The sequence below is a fragment of the Nomascus leucogenys genome, chromosome 13, assembly GCF_006542625.1.
Source record: "Nomascus leucogenys isolate Asia chromosome 13, Asia_NLE_v1, whole genome shotgun sequence".
In the NCBI taxonomy this organism is placed as follows: Eukaryota; Metazoa; Chordata; class Mammalia; order Primates; family Hylobatidae; genus Nomascus; species Nomascus leucogenys.
The window spans coordinates 86,225,143-86,241,224 of NC_044393.1; the positions used below are offsets into that span (position 1 = coordinate 86,225,143).

General features: G+C 38.2%; 1 protein-coding gene across 4 annotated transcripts in view; it reads right to left on the reverse strand.

Annotated features, from left to right (window-relative positions):
• Positions 1 to 262: 262 nt before the first annotated feature.
• PTN (pleiotrophin) overlaps positions 263 to 16,082 on the reverse strand; it is a 115,063-nt gene continuing 99,243 nt past the window's right edge. For 3 of the 4 annotated variants that reach the window (XM_003261385.4, XM_012512344.2, XM_030826096.1), the window contains exon 5: positions 263 to 991. In XM_003261385.4, the coding sequence (XP_003261433.1) occupies positions 936 to 991 (56 nt within the window). In that variant the 3' untranslated portion in view covers positions 263 to 935. The remainder of the gene's footprint in view (positions 992 to 16,082) is intronic. The other variant, XM_012512346.2, reaches the window with a different exon arrangement.

A 16,082-nucleotide genomic window follows, 5' to 3' on the forward strand; every position in this document is an offset into this window, starting at 1 on the left:
CATATATCCACTATAAAAGCATTTTCCTGCTCCACTAAACCCTAGACTATTGTGAAATTTTTGTTGAATTCAGTAGTACCAATTTAACCTATTAATTACTGATAGAAAATACAAAAAAAAAAAAAAACTGTGTGACCTTTGTGCCCAAGAGTGACTTAGCTAGTTTGTATGACAATTTCTCTGTGCTAATAAGTTGACTGGGGGAGTATAAATGACTAAAGGAGTAGGGTTACAAAATCACATTATTGAACACAAAAACAACTTTTTTTCAGCATCACCTTGATTTATTTTCCTAGTATTTTTTTCCTCAGATGGAAAAATAATTTCATCAAGAAAACAAATGCTTCTGCCAAAGTGAAAGAATTTTATGTTTTAATGATTTTCTTTAAAAAAAAAAAAAGTCAACATCGAACTAGGACATGCTGTGCTTCCCCACCCCCATTTTGCTGACTACATTTTTAAAAAATCTATTGGCAGAAAACAAGATATTTTCTTCAAATAGATTGATTATGTTTTATTGCTATTTTGTTTAGTATATATTTTTCTCAATTGGGAAAAAAGTCTAGGTGAAAAAAATTACCTAACAAGAGAAGTAGTTTACATAGTCATAACATTTAAATTGATGCCCAAAAAATGTAAAAAAAAATTTGATGTAAAATGTCACATAACTTCAAAAAACTTACCTCAATTGTCTATCATTTATCATGTACTATAAGTCAACTTCCTAAATAAGATTACAGTCCTTTATTATAAGCCCCTAGTGGTACTATAGTATACATTTAAAAAACGCTACTACAAAAATTTTCTTTTGTTTTTGCTTATTGTGTACTTAGCTATAGATAATTTTTGAATACAAAGCCTACGGTACATATAAATGCAATAGTTAACTGATCATGTTTGCTGATGTCCTTTTTATGTTCCACAGGTGACATCTTTTAATCCAGCATCTTCTCCTGTTTCTTGCCTTCCTTTTTCTTCTTCTTAGATTCTGCTGTGATTACAAAAAAGAGAAAGAAAGAAAGAGAAAAATGTCAAGTTACTAAATTGCAGGGAAGAAATAGCCACATTTCTTATAATTGACCAGATTGATACACAAGTTGTTTGCTCTTGGTAGTTCTCTTGGTAAATTGAGAAAACACTACGTGTGTGTGTGTGTGTGTGTATCTGTCTGTCTGTCTACTTTTGCCAAAAGAGTGCCTGTGAGAGTGGGCGGGAGGAACATAGCCTGCTTCCGTATTAATTCTATAAATGCCTGTTATCTTACTGGTTGCCTTTGTTTGATAGGCAAGATATTGACTTGGGGTCCTGCTTAGAATATAGAAATACAGCAGACATCTCTTAGTAAATTACCCAGGTCACTGCTCAGTGGAAAGCTACGAGAGCTCTGCTTGGCACCTCACTTCCCCCATTCCCTTTCCGTGGGACTCTTTAGCAGTATATTTTATGAGCAAACAATTCCAAAATGGTTCCACTCTGGGTCGGCCCTTTGCTTATATATTTGGCCAGCTATCTATATAGAAAGAACCAGCTATAAACCATATGTAGTCTCTCTGGAGCTTTGCCTACAGGAACTCCTAGTTTGGGGTAAAACAAATGGAATGTGTCAACATAGGCCGTAGGAAAGTAAAACATTGAGGATTTCAATCAAAAGACTCCATTCTTTTCCATTCAATCATCTTTCCACTTCTCTTTTCCTAACAGGGGAATGCAATATAGAACAGAACACATCTAATTTGGCTCCAAAGACAAAAATGGTCAGAATCGCTAGGTTAGCAAGTGAGGAGACATTGCTAAATATTTCTGAGCCACTTCTCCAATTTGGTCCCTAGTAGTGGCAGAAATAGACTGGTTAAGTACAGGCTCTGGAGTCAGACTGCTGAAGTTTAAATCCTGGCCATATCATTAAGTTAGTGTGAGACACTGAGATTTCTTAGATTACTCATCTTTAAATAGGCATATGAAAAGTACCATAGCATATGATAGGAACCAGAGTTTATATCCGAATTAAACTTGTTCTATAAAATCTACTGAGAACAATACATGATACAATAGCATGTACTCAATTAAGGTTAGCATTTATCATTAGTGTGATAATCGAGCAAGAACAAGAAATCATTACCCTATAATTAATTAAAATCCTTAATCATCATCAACACATATTAATTGAGCAGGTCAATGAATGTGCTAAGCAATATAGGGTCACTGGGACAAAAACAATGACAAACAAGGATGAGCTTATTGTTCACTGGAGCATACGGCCTGTGTCCAAGAGGACCGTAAGACTTATGATGACAGAAGATATGATATGATGCCAACCAGAAATATTGTGTATTTCTCAGCTCATACTTAAGTAGAGCTGGAAACTTTTCCATTTCTATGTACTATCTTCATGACCTCTTCAAGTAGGTTCCAAAGTCCATTACACACTAGTAGTATTTCTGTTCAATGTAATTGTCCTAATCTTCCTTTACTCAAACTTCAAGGGTACACCATATGCAATTGGGTCAGCAGTTTCTAAACCCAGGATAAATTGTTGTCCATAATTGTATTCATTCCATTCATGCCTTCCTAAGTTTGCCCCACTTCTATACTAAAGAAATTTAACCTTTCACTCTCTCTAGTTTTGTTCGTTTTCTCAAATATCTTTCTTTCACCCTATGAGAGGTGTAATGACTAGAATTTGCAAGTGAAAGATACCTTTTAGGTCAAAGGAGACATTATGTGTAATTTCTGAAAAATTATTCAGTGTCTGAAAATGTAATAATTCCCAATTTTTGGTCAACATTTTAGGCAACAGCTATATATTAGGATGGTGTCTTCAGAGAACGATGCAGGATTTCAACTGAGACCTAACTCTGGTTTTCCCTGTCTGTTTCTTCATGTCCCTTCCTGGAAAACCCTCAGGAACTTGTTATCTTCTAGGTCTCCAGTAGAGTGGATATCTAAGTAGCAATTTTCATATTTTGGCTAACATGTTCCTATTTCATACATAAGTCTGAGCAGATGACCTACTAATCAGGTTTTCGTATAAAAGTTTCATAAAACTTAAAATTATTCTGAACATTGGACACTTTTTTATCCGTTAATGTAAGGTTGTCCATTTTAAAGAACACTTTGGGAATAGGAATCCGTCACCAAATTCTTCTTGGTAAAGGCAAGAGCACATTCTTAGGTAACCCTGAACCTGACATTGGTGTTTTATTCGTTAATTGACAACTTGCTAAATACCAGGAAATCAACCATTTGCTTATGAAATCTGCACAATGTCAATCAACTTATTCTTCTGACACAAGTGGCAAGTCATCGTGGCACTGTCCGGACACCCTGCAGAACTTGAGTCCACTCTGGGCTCAATCTAAAGAGAAAAATGAAGAATCTTCAGTAAAAAGTAGTGGAAGGAGGGAAGAATTCATATTTGCAATAAGGTCAGTTTAGTTTTTTACATAACAAAGTGTTCAAATTTTTGTGAAAAAAAATCAGGTCAGTACTATTGCTTCCAATCAAAAGCAGTTTTTTGTGACTTTTATGTACATTCAACTGACAGACTAAATGAGCTTTGTCACTGCTTATCTCTGTGGCCTCAAAAACTTATTAACAATCTCTCAATCTTTACCTAGTATACATGAGGGGTTTAAAATAGTATCACAAAATCTATGGCCTAGACAGAATGTGGTCCAACTCCCTTATGTAATAGATGAAGAAACTGAAACATTCACATTGCCCCTCTTTACTTCCGTCTTCATACTTACGCTTATTTTAGTTCCCCAAATACATCTTTTCTGTTTGTCTGTTTTTCTCTCTAGTCTCTGGCCTTCAAATTCACTCTTCGTTTCATCAACCCCACACTTCCACTATGACATTTGTCTCATTAATGCCTCCCATTCTTCAGGTACCAGCATTGACATCACTTCTAGTTTGCTGACCTCTCAGTCTGAGTTAGAAGTCATTTCTCTTTCTTGCTTTTGTTAGAGCACCTATCTCTCTAGCATTGTAATTGCCACCAAAATACAAGCTGCGAGAGGGTGCAGTTTCTACCCTCTGTTGTACCTCCAGCCCATGGCAGAGGGCCTTGGGTATAAAAGCTGACTAGTAAAGCTTTAGTGAAAATAAATGGATCCATAACATGGATCCACCCATCTTCCTTATGAAGGTTCTTTGAATTTTCTTTGCTTCTTTCCATTTTATCCTTTTCATATTATTTCCTCCTGGCCTGAGTGTTCCTTCTCCTACTACCCCAATTTGCACAGTCAGCACCTAGTCATCCTTAAAATCTTAGCCTCAGCTGCATTTTCTCAGGGAAGCCCTCCAAGAGCTCTCAGATAAGCAGATTCCATGCACAGACACTCTCATTGTGCCTCTCATTGATTTTTCCAAAATTAGAATTGAACTATTAATTTTGTCTCTAATTATTTAGTATGTGTTTTCCTTTCCTATGACAATAGAGACCCTATCTGTATTTTGCATCTGTATAGTCTGTGCCTGGGACATAACAAGCACTCACGAAATACTTGTTGCGTGCAGAGTGGATAAATGAATACTTGAAAGGGAAATAGTTCAACCCATTACTATATAGAAAAGAGTGTTTCTCAAGGAAAGTAAGGAGTGTAAATCCAATAAGAATCTTGTCAAATTTCAGTCTATCTTTAAAGACAAATATTTTATGAACAAGAAAATTTACAAACATACGTATATGAAATTTTTCCAGGTTTCTTAACACTTTGTCTTTAGAATAGAGACCTGATTAAACTCTGTGGGTAAAACTGTCCCAGTTTAGTCGCCTTTCAAGGTTAGAGTGAGAGAAATGTTTACTATGAGATGTGGGTCACAAATTAACCTGGAGCAGGGCTATAATTAGTTAAAGCCAAGTGCTTTTTATTGAAGTCATATAGCGGCTACTCTAGAAGGTTCTGGGAGCCAATAGGATTCCTACCCTGATGTGAACAGCAGGGCACTTTAGTTCACATCGAACAGAGCCAAATCAAGAGAAGGAAGTACATATACACCACACATCAAATAACACGCCGGGCCACATGTCCCTTGTCCCTGCCTGGACTGAGGCTGCAAAGCAGAAATGGATGTAAACAGAGAATGAGCCATTGTCAACATGTGAGAGTAAAGGGCACCTGCCTGAAAGGTGACTTGTTCTGTTCCTACCAGGACATCACTGCACTGGAATCTCACAGCAGTGCCCTGGGTAGATTTTAACTTCCTGGGTTTTCAAACTTTCATCCTTTCTTTGGCCAGTTTTTGAGTTGATAGAGGCTAGTACTCATAATAATTGGGATACAGAGATGAGAAAAAATAGTAGGTGTGTATTTTTGTAACTTTGTGGGTTTTTTTTAAATATAAATACATTGTTTTAAAATATGTTTGAAAGTGTTCAGAAAGTCCTAAGGCTTTACTAAGTACTCTAGAAAGGATTCAGGCTTCTTATATTGCTATGAATCATAGGATCCAAAGGGCCATGTTCACCATATTCAATCTAGAAAACTCAGAATTTATCCAAGGAAATTATTTCAATGCATAACAACTCCTGATAAGAAAGAAGACAGGCGGTGATATGGTTTGACTCTGTGTCCCCACCCAAATCTCACCTTGAATTGTAATCCCCATAATCCCCATGTGTCAAGGGCAGGACCAGGTGGAGGTAATTGGATCATGGCAGCAGTCTCCCCCATGCTATTCTGTGATAGTGAGTGAGTCTTATGAGAGTTGATGGTTTTATAAGTGTCTGGCATCTCCCCTGCTTGTACTCATTCTCTTTCCTGCCACCCTGTGAAGAGGTGCCTTCCGCCATGATTGTGCTTCCTGAGGTCTCCCCAGCTATGTGGAACTGTGAGGGAATTAAACCTCTTTTCTTTATAAACTACCCAGTTCTGGGTATTTCTTCATAGCAGCACGAGAATGAGCTAATACAGTAAATGCAGTGAGAAGAATGAGTAGAAATTAATATGAGCCATGTTACAATAAGTTCTGAGCCCATGTGTTTTTTTCTATGCTGAATAGAAAACAAAATCTTGATAAATGCTAATGTATTAAGTGACACCATGGCCTTTAGGTACAGTGAGACAATGAAAAAATCATGAAGTTTTGTTAGAATCATACTACGAACTAAGCCCTAATCTAGAGAATTGGTTCAAATAGATGTTTGCCACTTACCAGCTCTGTGATCTTGTGCAGATCAATCATTCTGCCTCTGTTTCCTATAAACTGGGGATAATAAAACCTATATCCTCCTCAGAGGGCCAGTGTTAGTATCATGTGAGATTATGTCCTCTGCAATCTAATCTTATCACTAATGTTCAAAACACATTAATTTATTGATTCAGCAAATATGCACTCTATCTCCACTGTTTTAGATGCTAGGGTATAAAGGTGAACAAGACAAAACTCTGCCTTCACACAGCTGACATTACAAATAACACTTTCAAGGTGGCTTTATGGGAGAGTCTTTCAAAATTGTAAAGTGCTTTAAAGTACATATTTATATTAAAGATCATGGTTATGTGGCAGCTATTTTTATGGTTTTGAGATCTAGTGTTCTTGTTGCTAATTTACTACTACAATCCAGAGACATGTGTTGTGAAAAACAGAGCAGCCACAAGGAGAATGAATTACTAGAAAGAAAGAGTATACCTACAGTAGATTTACCCTGAAGGAAAAGGAGGGTTTCTCCTCTCGGGGTTATTTCATTCTTCTTAAAAAATATTAATTACTTGTCTCATTTAAAAAGTATTACAGACTCATATAAAAAACAAAGAAACACACACACCTACGGATATATATATATATATACACACACACACACACACACACACACATACATACATAGAGAGAGAGAGATTACTCATAACTTCACAATGTAGAAACAACACTTTTAACAATGAGTTCTATTTATGTTTTCTTTCTATGACTTTACTTAGGAATATATTGACAGTTGATATAGTATTTTATGCTAAAAATTCAATTGTATCTATTTTCCATGCCATTGCATATACTTTGAAACGTGACCAAGTAATATTCCTTTATATTATCCTACTCCATATATTCTGTAACCTTTCATCTTTTGTACATCAGTTGGATAGTTCTGACCTCTTGTTATTATAAATAATGATGCAATGCTGATTTTGTTCACAAATCATTGAATGCTTAAATTTCGCCTTAGTATAGATTATTAGAACAGGATGTACTGGATCCAAGGGCAGGACATTTTAAAAACTCTAGATATGTGTTGGGAAATTTGTTTTTGAAAGGAAGTAGTAATTTAAATTCTTATCAGCAATTTATATGAGTCTATCACAGCAAAGTGACCCTTGAAAGGCAAATAATCAAACAACAAGCATCATCTGTTTTCCATCTTTTCACAGGCCCTTTGGAAATAGGATTGCCATGTAGTTGGTGTAAGTAAACATCAACTCCCCACTTTCAATATTAAGAAAATCTGGGAGAAATCAGACTGGAAGTGGGCCTTAAGAGAAAGACATCTATTTAAAGATTTTTCAAAGACCTTAAGGGGAGATGTTTTTCAAGAAGTAAGAAAGTTGAGAATTCTGAAATAAGCTTATCTCATTTTCTCAGTAAAAGGTCTTGCTTTGATTACTTATTTTCAGATGGCCTGCTGTGTATACAGAAAAACTAAAAAGGAAATTAGGAGATGAAATGATTTCAGATTGAGCGGAGCCCAGATTTTAACTAAAGTGACTCAGGCCCTGTTTGCCGCTGACTTAAATAAAGTGTCTTTGGGTCATTAAAGCAGTAGGAGTAAGTATTGATTAGAATAGAAATACAAAATGTGCACCTTCTAAGAGACAGAATTCACTTTAGCTAAAAGAAGCTAAAATCATTCAGAAATGCACATTGCAGAGGTCAAGAGAGACAGCTGAAAAGGAACAGCTGGAGGCATACCATCAAGAACTGAAAGTTCACTTTTGGAGACTTGTTCAATAAATCACAAGGACTTATTACAGAAAAAGGATCATATCCCTGTCAAACAGTACTATCACAATGTAAATATGTTCAAAAGCCTGGATATCACCAAGATCCTTTTAATGCTTTGTGAACCTATTTAAAGTAACTCACCTGTGCTTAAGAATTAACTGCCTAGTCATCTAGAACTACCTAAACCCTCGCCCCATGCCAGCTATGCCTCAGAACTGATAACAAGGCTTGTCGAATTGTGAACATACAGCTCAGTGATTCAGGAACTAAAATCCAGGTACTGGTTGGCTAGGCTGCCTAACATGGCACTATTCATTCAATTTCCAAATATTTCAGTTTAAATTGGAGTAGCATAAATTAAGTGGCAAAATACAGAAACATATTTCTGTTAAAAATCAAAAGTATAATCTTTTAAACATTTGCTTAATGTATTATTCACAGATATAGTTCAGTCCAATGCCTATGCAATAATTTTGTTGTTTCTTCTTTGATTTCCTATTTTGTAGTATCACTTGCTTCATTTCCTCTTTTATGGACTCAATGCATTTACTTCTATGATATGTGTGGAAAACATGTGTACATGCATACTGCCCCGCAGTGCTACCCACATGCTGATACTTTGCTTCATCCACACCTCTTCTTTCCCTCACTATCCACCTTCCTCTTCATTCATCAACTCTATTTCGTAGCAATACCTTCTACTCCTGCTCAACTATCTGCTCTTCTGCACTCATTTGCTTTCTGATATCAAGTATATGTGAATAAAAGATAGTACATATATTTGTGTCTAGATGCAGACTAAATACATCTAGACAATTTCAGGAACCTGTTTTGTCCCCACTCATTTTGGGAGGTGGCTCAGCATTTAACTGCATCTCCTCAAAATAGAAAGTTTAGCTATGAAAGCACTTTAGTGAATAAAGTAGATTTAATAGAAGGTTTAGTGAAGATGAAATTACTTCATCAACCATGCAGAACAAAATTAACAAAAGTCCCCAACATGTCAGTTATTTTTCAAATCAACTCACCAGTTGCATCAGTAGACGAATCCAACTCCCTTCACCCAAACGCTCCTCTCTACCATCTTTTCAAACTCTCCCCACTCCTGTCTCTCCATTTCCCATTCTGTATAAGAAGGAATTGAGATATCTATAGCTTCTCCAAATCATAAAGGGCCCGTTTAGGATGCACTTTCTTTATACAGTAGAGTCAGGGGTGGGGGAATTAGCCACACACGAGTGTGTTGGGATCAGTCCCTGATCTGACCCATACACACATCTATACCAAGTAGAAAATTGTCAATTAAACTCCTATTTTTAGCTCAAAACATGTATACCATCCTTATTTGTTATTTACAGACACACATACACATACACAGAGAGAGAGAGAGAAAGAAAACCACAGATGTGGAATTAATGCCGAGTTTCTTTTGTTTAGCAAAAACCTCTGTCCTCCCTCAATCTGTAGACCACTCTTAAGATTTTACACTTCTTGACAGTGACCATCCCACACCACAGATTCACTGACCTCTATACCCAAACACAAAAGAACGATTTATCTCTAATATGACATTTAAATATTTAAGAGCTTATTTCTGCAACAATGAGGGCAGAGGTAGAAAATTTGCCTTATTATAAACTATTGTAAATTAGAAATGAAATGTAGTATTATAAACAGTAATAAGTAGTTCACACTTAGCTAATCATTATTTTCTACGATCATCTCTAATGTTTACTTTAATATAATATAGCCAGTACCACTAGGAAATCCTTATAATCTGTGAAAAAAGGGCAAAGTTTGAATTCCAGTATATTTAAAATTTTAGTAGGTACAGTCCCATAAATGTTTTTCCTATTCATTACCAAATAAATCTGTCTTTTGGTTCAAAAAGTTATAGATATAGATATAGTTAAATAGAATCAGTTATTATGGCCTGACTTGCATCCCTCCTGAAAATTCATACTGAACTCCTATCCCTTGTATCTCAGAGTGAGAACATATTTTAGAGATAGAGTCTTTACAGAGGCAATTAAATTAAAATGAGGGCATTCAGATAGACCCTAATCCAATATGACTGGTGCATTTACAAGAAGAGGAAATTTGAACACAGACACATATAGTGAGGACACAAGGAAAAGACAGCTGTCTATAAACCAGGGAGAAGGGCCTCATAGGGCACCAACCCTGACAATACCTTGATCTCAGACTTTCAGACTCCAGAACTATGCGAAAATAAAGTTATATTTAATCTACTGAGTCTGTGGTACTTTGTCATGACAGCCCTAGCAGACTAATGCATCCGTGAATTCGATTTCAGACTATATTTCATTTTTGTATGTCCTTCAGAGCATCCTCATTAGCTGTAGAGGTGCAAAATAGGATGTTAGTTTATTGTTATCTTCAAATTTGTCCTCCAGAATTAAATTAATTTTTAAATTTTAAGTCATTTAAATATGTAACTTAGATGCTAAGCAATATAAGGTTTTATGCTCACCGGTGATTTCACAAATCGTACTGCATTAATTCTTTCACCCCCCTTCAAACATGTCCTCCCAGCTGTAAGCAGGTGAGCTATTCCCCACCACGTGATTTCTTCTGCCCCAAAAGACCCAGCAATCTGTCTATAGCAGCAGCAGCAAAAGGTAGATCTGAAGATCTTTCTCTATACTTTACATGTTTTTAGACAGCAGCCTTCAGAGCAGCTTAATTTATTACTCTTGTACATCTAGGTGAAGATCTGAAAATATTGTTTTCTATTTTATGTAACAGTAAAAATAATTTTTGAAAGCCTAGCAAGAGAGAGGGCCATGAATGTGTTAACTTGCCATCAATATCTGTGGGCCTTGCCACCTGCATGCATGAACACTAGGACGCTAGAACAATTTTACTTCCTTCTTGCTCTTTGGATTCCTGATGAGTTCTTCTACAAATACTGTTTACTTCTCTAGAAAAAGTCTTTATTATTTTATTTTCATGGCCTCTGTGCACTGAGCAACAAGCCTGCTCTGATTTCCCTGTAGGTTTGCATCAGTGAGAAGCAGAGCGGACTGGGAGTGTGCCAAGTGTCCCCACCAGCAGTTCCAGTTACCAGGACAGCCATCCCTCAAATTGTGGTGAAGCACCAGAATTGCTAGGAATCTCATAACGGAGGGAAGACAATCATGAATCCAGGCCAGGGCCCAGCCTGGGAGAGCTCTGGGTTAACAAGTCACCTTGCTGTTCGCCCTCACTCTCAAGGAACATAGCTGCTTTAAAGAACCCTAGATTGAAAATGCAGCACTAAGAGTGATCATTTGTTTTCAGAGTAATTTTTATACAAAGACAAGCTCAAGCCAGAAATTATCCAACAGGTCTCAATCAGTCATAAATAACTCTGAATATGCTTATATGAATGTTTAGGATTATCATGGAAACAAAAAACAAATTATTAATTTATTTTAGAATACCTAAAGAGATCCAGCAGTGATCACTTGGTTTGGGAAGCAGTGGTACAATGGAAAAGAACTGTGGAAACAGACTGTCCTGACTTCAAGTTCAAGTCTGATCATTCACTGTCTGGGTAACTTTGTGCAAGTTGCAACCTTAGGGTGTTATTTTGTAAAATACAAATAAAAATACTTTAGGCTGCCATGCGGCTTGAGTGAGACAATGCAGGCTAACAGCTTAGTATAATGCCTGTCATATCATAAATACTCGATAAATAGGATACATTTTTACAATACTCAATAAATAACAACAGGCACAACTTAAAACACAAGTAGAAAGCCTCAATTCGGAAGTTAGGAGGGAAAAATGCAAAAGCTTCAGGAAGGAAAAAGGAGGTCCCGAAACCCAACAACTAATATGCAGCTTTCCTTAGTACTAATTACTCTATAGCTGTTTTGTGAGTACACAGCTAATGACCCTCTGAGCATGGAATGTGCCCAGGGAGATGAAAGCAGAGACACAGTTTGAAGTAAACCTACAAATATTTATAGCTCCTAGTTCTCACAGCTGCCCCAGCAATTAGGACCAAAAATTCTTTAATAAGGAGGGGAGTAAAACACACAAATGACTCCGATTCCAAGTGAGCTCATTGTGCCTTCACAGTGATTTCTCTACACATTTTTGAAGCCAGTGTGAATGATGTAGCCTAGTGAGCTAGACCAGGACAATTTAGTTGGATACATCATTCATTCATTCATTCATTCATTCAAGTCAGTATTCTTCCCTGAGTTTTCTCATGGGCTAGGGACTATGAGATGTAATTTTCAAAGGTGAATAAGATGTAGTATACAAAGAGTTTGCCTGTTAGGAGATGCAAACATGCCCTCGGTACAGCATAATGGATGCCTTATCACAGGAGTGACACGTCCTCTCAGAGGAGACCGTGACTTAATATTTGGGAAGTCTGGCAAGTTTTAACACTGATCCCTTTTCTAGTCATTGAGCGAAACAAGCTCTTTTTGACCTGAAGGACTTTGAACTTCCCCTTGTTTCATTTAGAACACCAATATGGCTAGCCCCTTCTCTCTCTTCCAAACCAAGTTCAAAAGTTACCTTGTCCAAGAGGCTTTCCCCGATTACTCTATCTCACGTACTCCTTTCCCATCACTCTATCACTTGGCTCTGTTTAGTTTTTAAGGTCACTTACACCAAGAGGTATTTACTGATTTAGTTATTATTTATTTCTCTTTTTCCTTCATTGTCTACCCACCACCACCACCAGTAGAACACAGCAGTCAGAGGGAAGGAACCGTGTTTGTCTAATATCACTAGCACTTAACATACTGTGTGCTCCATTGCAGGCTCTTAACAGATTTTATAAAAACATGAATACATCAGAAACAATGCTAAAGGACTCTCCACTTCTCTGTCTCATAGCATTTGCCACTCTATGTGGTACTTTGGAATTTATCCCTCTGTTTCTCCTACTACACAGTAAGACCAGTAAGGTCATTAATTTATCCCTGGTGCTAAGTACAGCACATAGCACTTGCTCGCTAAAATATTTGCTGAAAGAACAGTAGAAATGTATGAAAGAATAGAAGAAGGAAAACAGTTCCAGGTTTGGAGAACTACAGATGCAAAGAAATGGACACATAAGAAATCATGGCCCAGTCTGCTGTCTCCTGGAGTTTGGGAGTTTGGCGTGGCTGGGGCAGAGCTTGTAAGCAATGTCTAGAGAAAGGATCAGGCAAGTGCCCAGCCAGGAAGATACATGAGCAAGACAGCCCACTAAGGAGTCAGGGTGGGTCTAAAATTCATTCACTTTCTTAGGTAAGAAACTTAGATACCTGTATAAAATTGACACAGAGGAAGGAGCCGTGCATGCTGCAGGAGCTTTAGATCGACTGCCTTGCATTTAAGTCCTCTGCATATTAGTGCCATAACCTTGTGCTAGGTATATGTATTAGTTCATTTTCACACTGCTATAAAGACATTACCTGAGACTGGGCAATATATAAACAAAAGAGGTTTAATTGACTCACAGTTCTGCATGGCTGGAGAGGTCTCAGGAAACTTACAATCATGGCTGAAGGCGAAGGGAAAACAAGGTACATTTTACATGGCAGCAGGAGAGACAGCAAGAGCAAGGAAACGCCACACACTTTAAAACCATCAACTCTCGCGAGACCTCACTCACTATCAGGAGAACAGCAAGAGGGAAACCACCCCCATGATACAATCACCTCCCACCAGGTCCCTCCTTCAACACCTAGAGGTTACAACTGGAGATGAGATTTGTGTTGGGAAACAGAGCCATATCATTATCTAAATTCTCTATAGCCTCAGTTTCCTTGTATGTAAAAATAAATATAACAGTAACTATTTCACAGAGTTTTGTGAATATTAAATGACACCCTGTGTGAGCAATGCACTAAACTTTACTCAAAACACACTAAGCTCTCCATAAATATAAACTATAATCACTATTGTTGAAATCATCATAATTCTCCTTTTGCCTGAAAAGGTGCTAAGGGAAAAACCAGTACTTCAGGAAATTCATTTGGAAGAAAGGAAATAGTCTTTAAAATACTGAATGTTTACCAAGCATTCTTACTTACAGTGCTTCATTTTATCTTTATAACAATCCTATGGTATATTCACTGTCGACTCTAATTTAGAGAAGACAAAATAGGTATCATTCTACTAAGAAAAGGACAGAATTAGATCTCCCCACTTCCAGTACGGTATCATGGATGGAAAATAAAACATAGGTGTTGAAAGATGTTTTCACAAGCAGAATAAAAAAGAAATAAAAACTTGAGACCCAACGGAGTACAAGTGTTTTCCTCTGATCAAGAGGAACAGAATTCCCACAGGGTACCCCATGCTGCCTCTTCTGGCCAAGTACAAGGGCAGTAATCATCAACCTCTTCAGGGGGCCTTTGAGGGGAGGGAGCCAGTCCCAGGCCAGCCTGTGGTGGGATTCTGCCCCCTCACCTCTCTCAACACAGTTAAAAGTCTCCCAGCCTAGCAAAGCCCATCCATACAGTGTTGCCATGCTCACTCCTGAGGGATGTCAGAGCCCAGAACACAGACAGAAATGTCGGGGGGAACTTCTTTTATCTTTAAAAGAACTAACAAAAGAATCTATTTAGCTGGGGAGAGAATTGAGAATGCTGAGAATATCACTTTCCTGACCCCTTTTTTCCCATTTAATAATCAGCTGCCAAAAGCTGTGTCCTGCACACAGTTGAGTCTTGCACTTAAACAGTTTCTGTTCTTTTGATCTTTAAAGATGAATTGTCAAACATAAGAGAGGGCTAGGCGGCTTTCCAAAAAAGAGCAGCAAGATGGCAAAACTTTTAGAAATAGCTGGGAAGAGAGAAAAAGAATTGAGGTTATCGAGAGCAGGAAAATTGAACAAGGATCTGGTAACAGCAGCATGTGGCTTGGTATGGACAGCAGGAGGGACTGACATTCATTCCCTGACTCACCTGTAGCATAGACATCTCTCCCTGTGTTCCCATCTCTGCCTGTCCCAGAAACAATCTGAGAATTCCCCTTTTCCAGATAAACTTGGTGGCTGGCTTATCTGTACTAAAAAGGGCTTCACAACGCCCTTCATTTATGCATATGATTTAAAAAGCAACAACTAATAATTGTCAAGTGAACAATAACCCAAGATACTAGAATGTTCCAAGATGATCATTAGGCAATATCAATATCACCTGTGGCCTGAAGGAACCTCTCAGCTCTCACTGGAGCCTCCCACACAAGCCCCAGCCCCTGCTTCAGCTTGGCTCTGCACTCCAGTGACAAATACCAGAAGCCTGCTCCATGGGCTGCACCATCCCCGACCCACACAGACAGGACTGCCTATAGAGCCACAGCACCCCCACAGACGGGTCCATCCGGGCAGGGATGCTTGTTCTTGCCATCTTCTAATTCCATAGTGAGCCATCATCTAAGGGGACCACTGAAAAACACGTGTGCCTTGGAGAAGAGTTACTTGACCTCTGAAGAGTTCTCGGTCGCCAGGCTAGAGTTCAGTGGCACGATCTTGGCTCACTGCAACAACCTCTGCCTCCTGGGTTCAAGCGATTCTCCTGCCTCAGCCTCCCAAGTAGCTGGGACTACAGGCGTGTACCACCACATCCATCTAATTTTTGTATTTTTAGTAGAGATGGGGTTTCACCATGTTGGCCAGGATGGTCTGGATCTCTTGACCTCGTGATCCGCTTACCTCAGCCTCCCAAAGTGCTGGGATTACAGGTGTGAGCCACTGTGCCCGGCCTGCTCTGACAGTTTATACAAAGCCGTTAGCAGAGACAGACTATGTTTTCCAACTTTCTTCCTTGTTTGCAGATCAATTATTCCCGCAGAAAATAAAAAGTGACTGGTAATTCCAATGCGGAGAGACCCAACTCTCTGTACAAGGTGTACTCAACAGTTCTAATGTAAGATTACCCTTGGCAATGTTTTCCCCATGGAGTAGCATCAATGCATCATCTAGCCCCACAGGAGAGAGAGGTAAGTCTAATGATATACCCCACCACATTCTGACATTCTTGCACACTGTAGTAGATTTGCTCACTACATGCCATGCAAGACCCTTGAAGCTTCCCTTCTTGTGTTTAGAGGTAGAATCTAGAAAGTTAAATACTCATTTTCCAGGCTCCTTCATAGCAGGATTTTCCATGTGACCAAATTTCTAT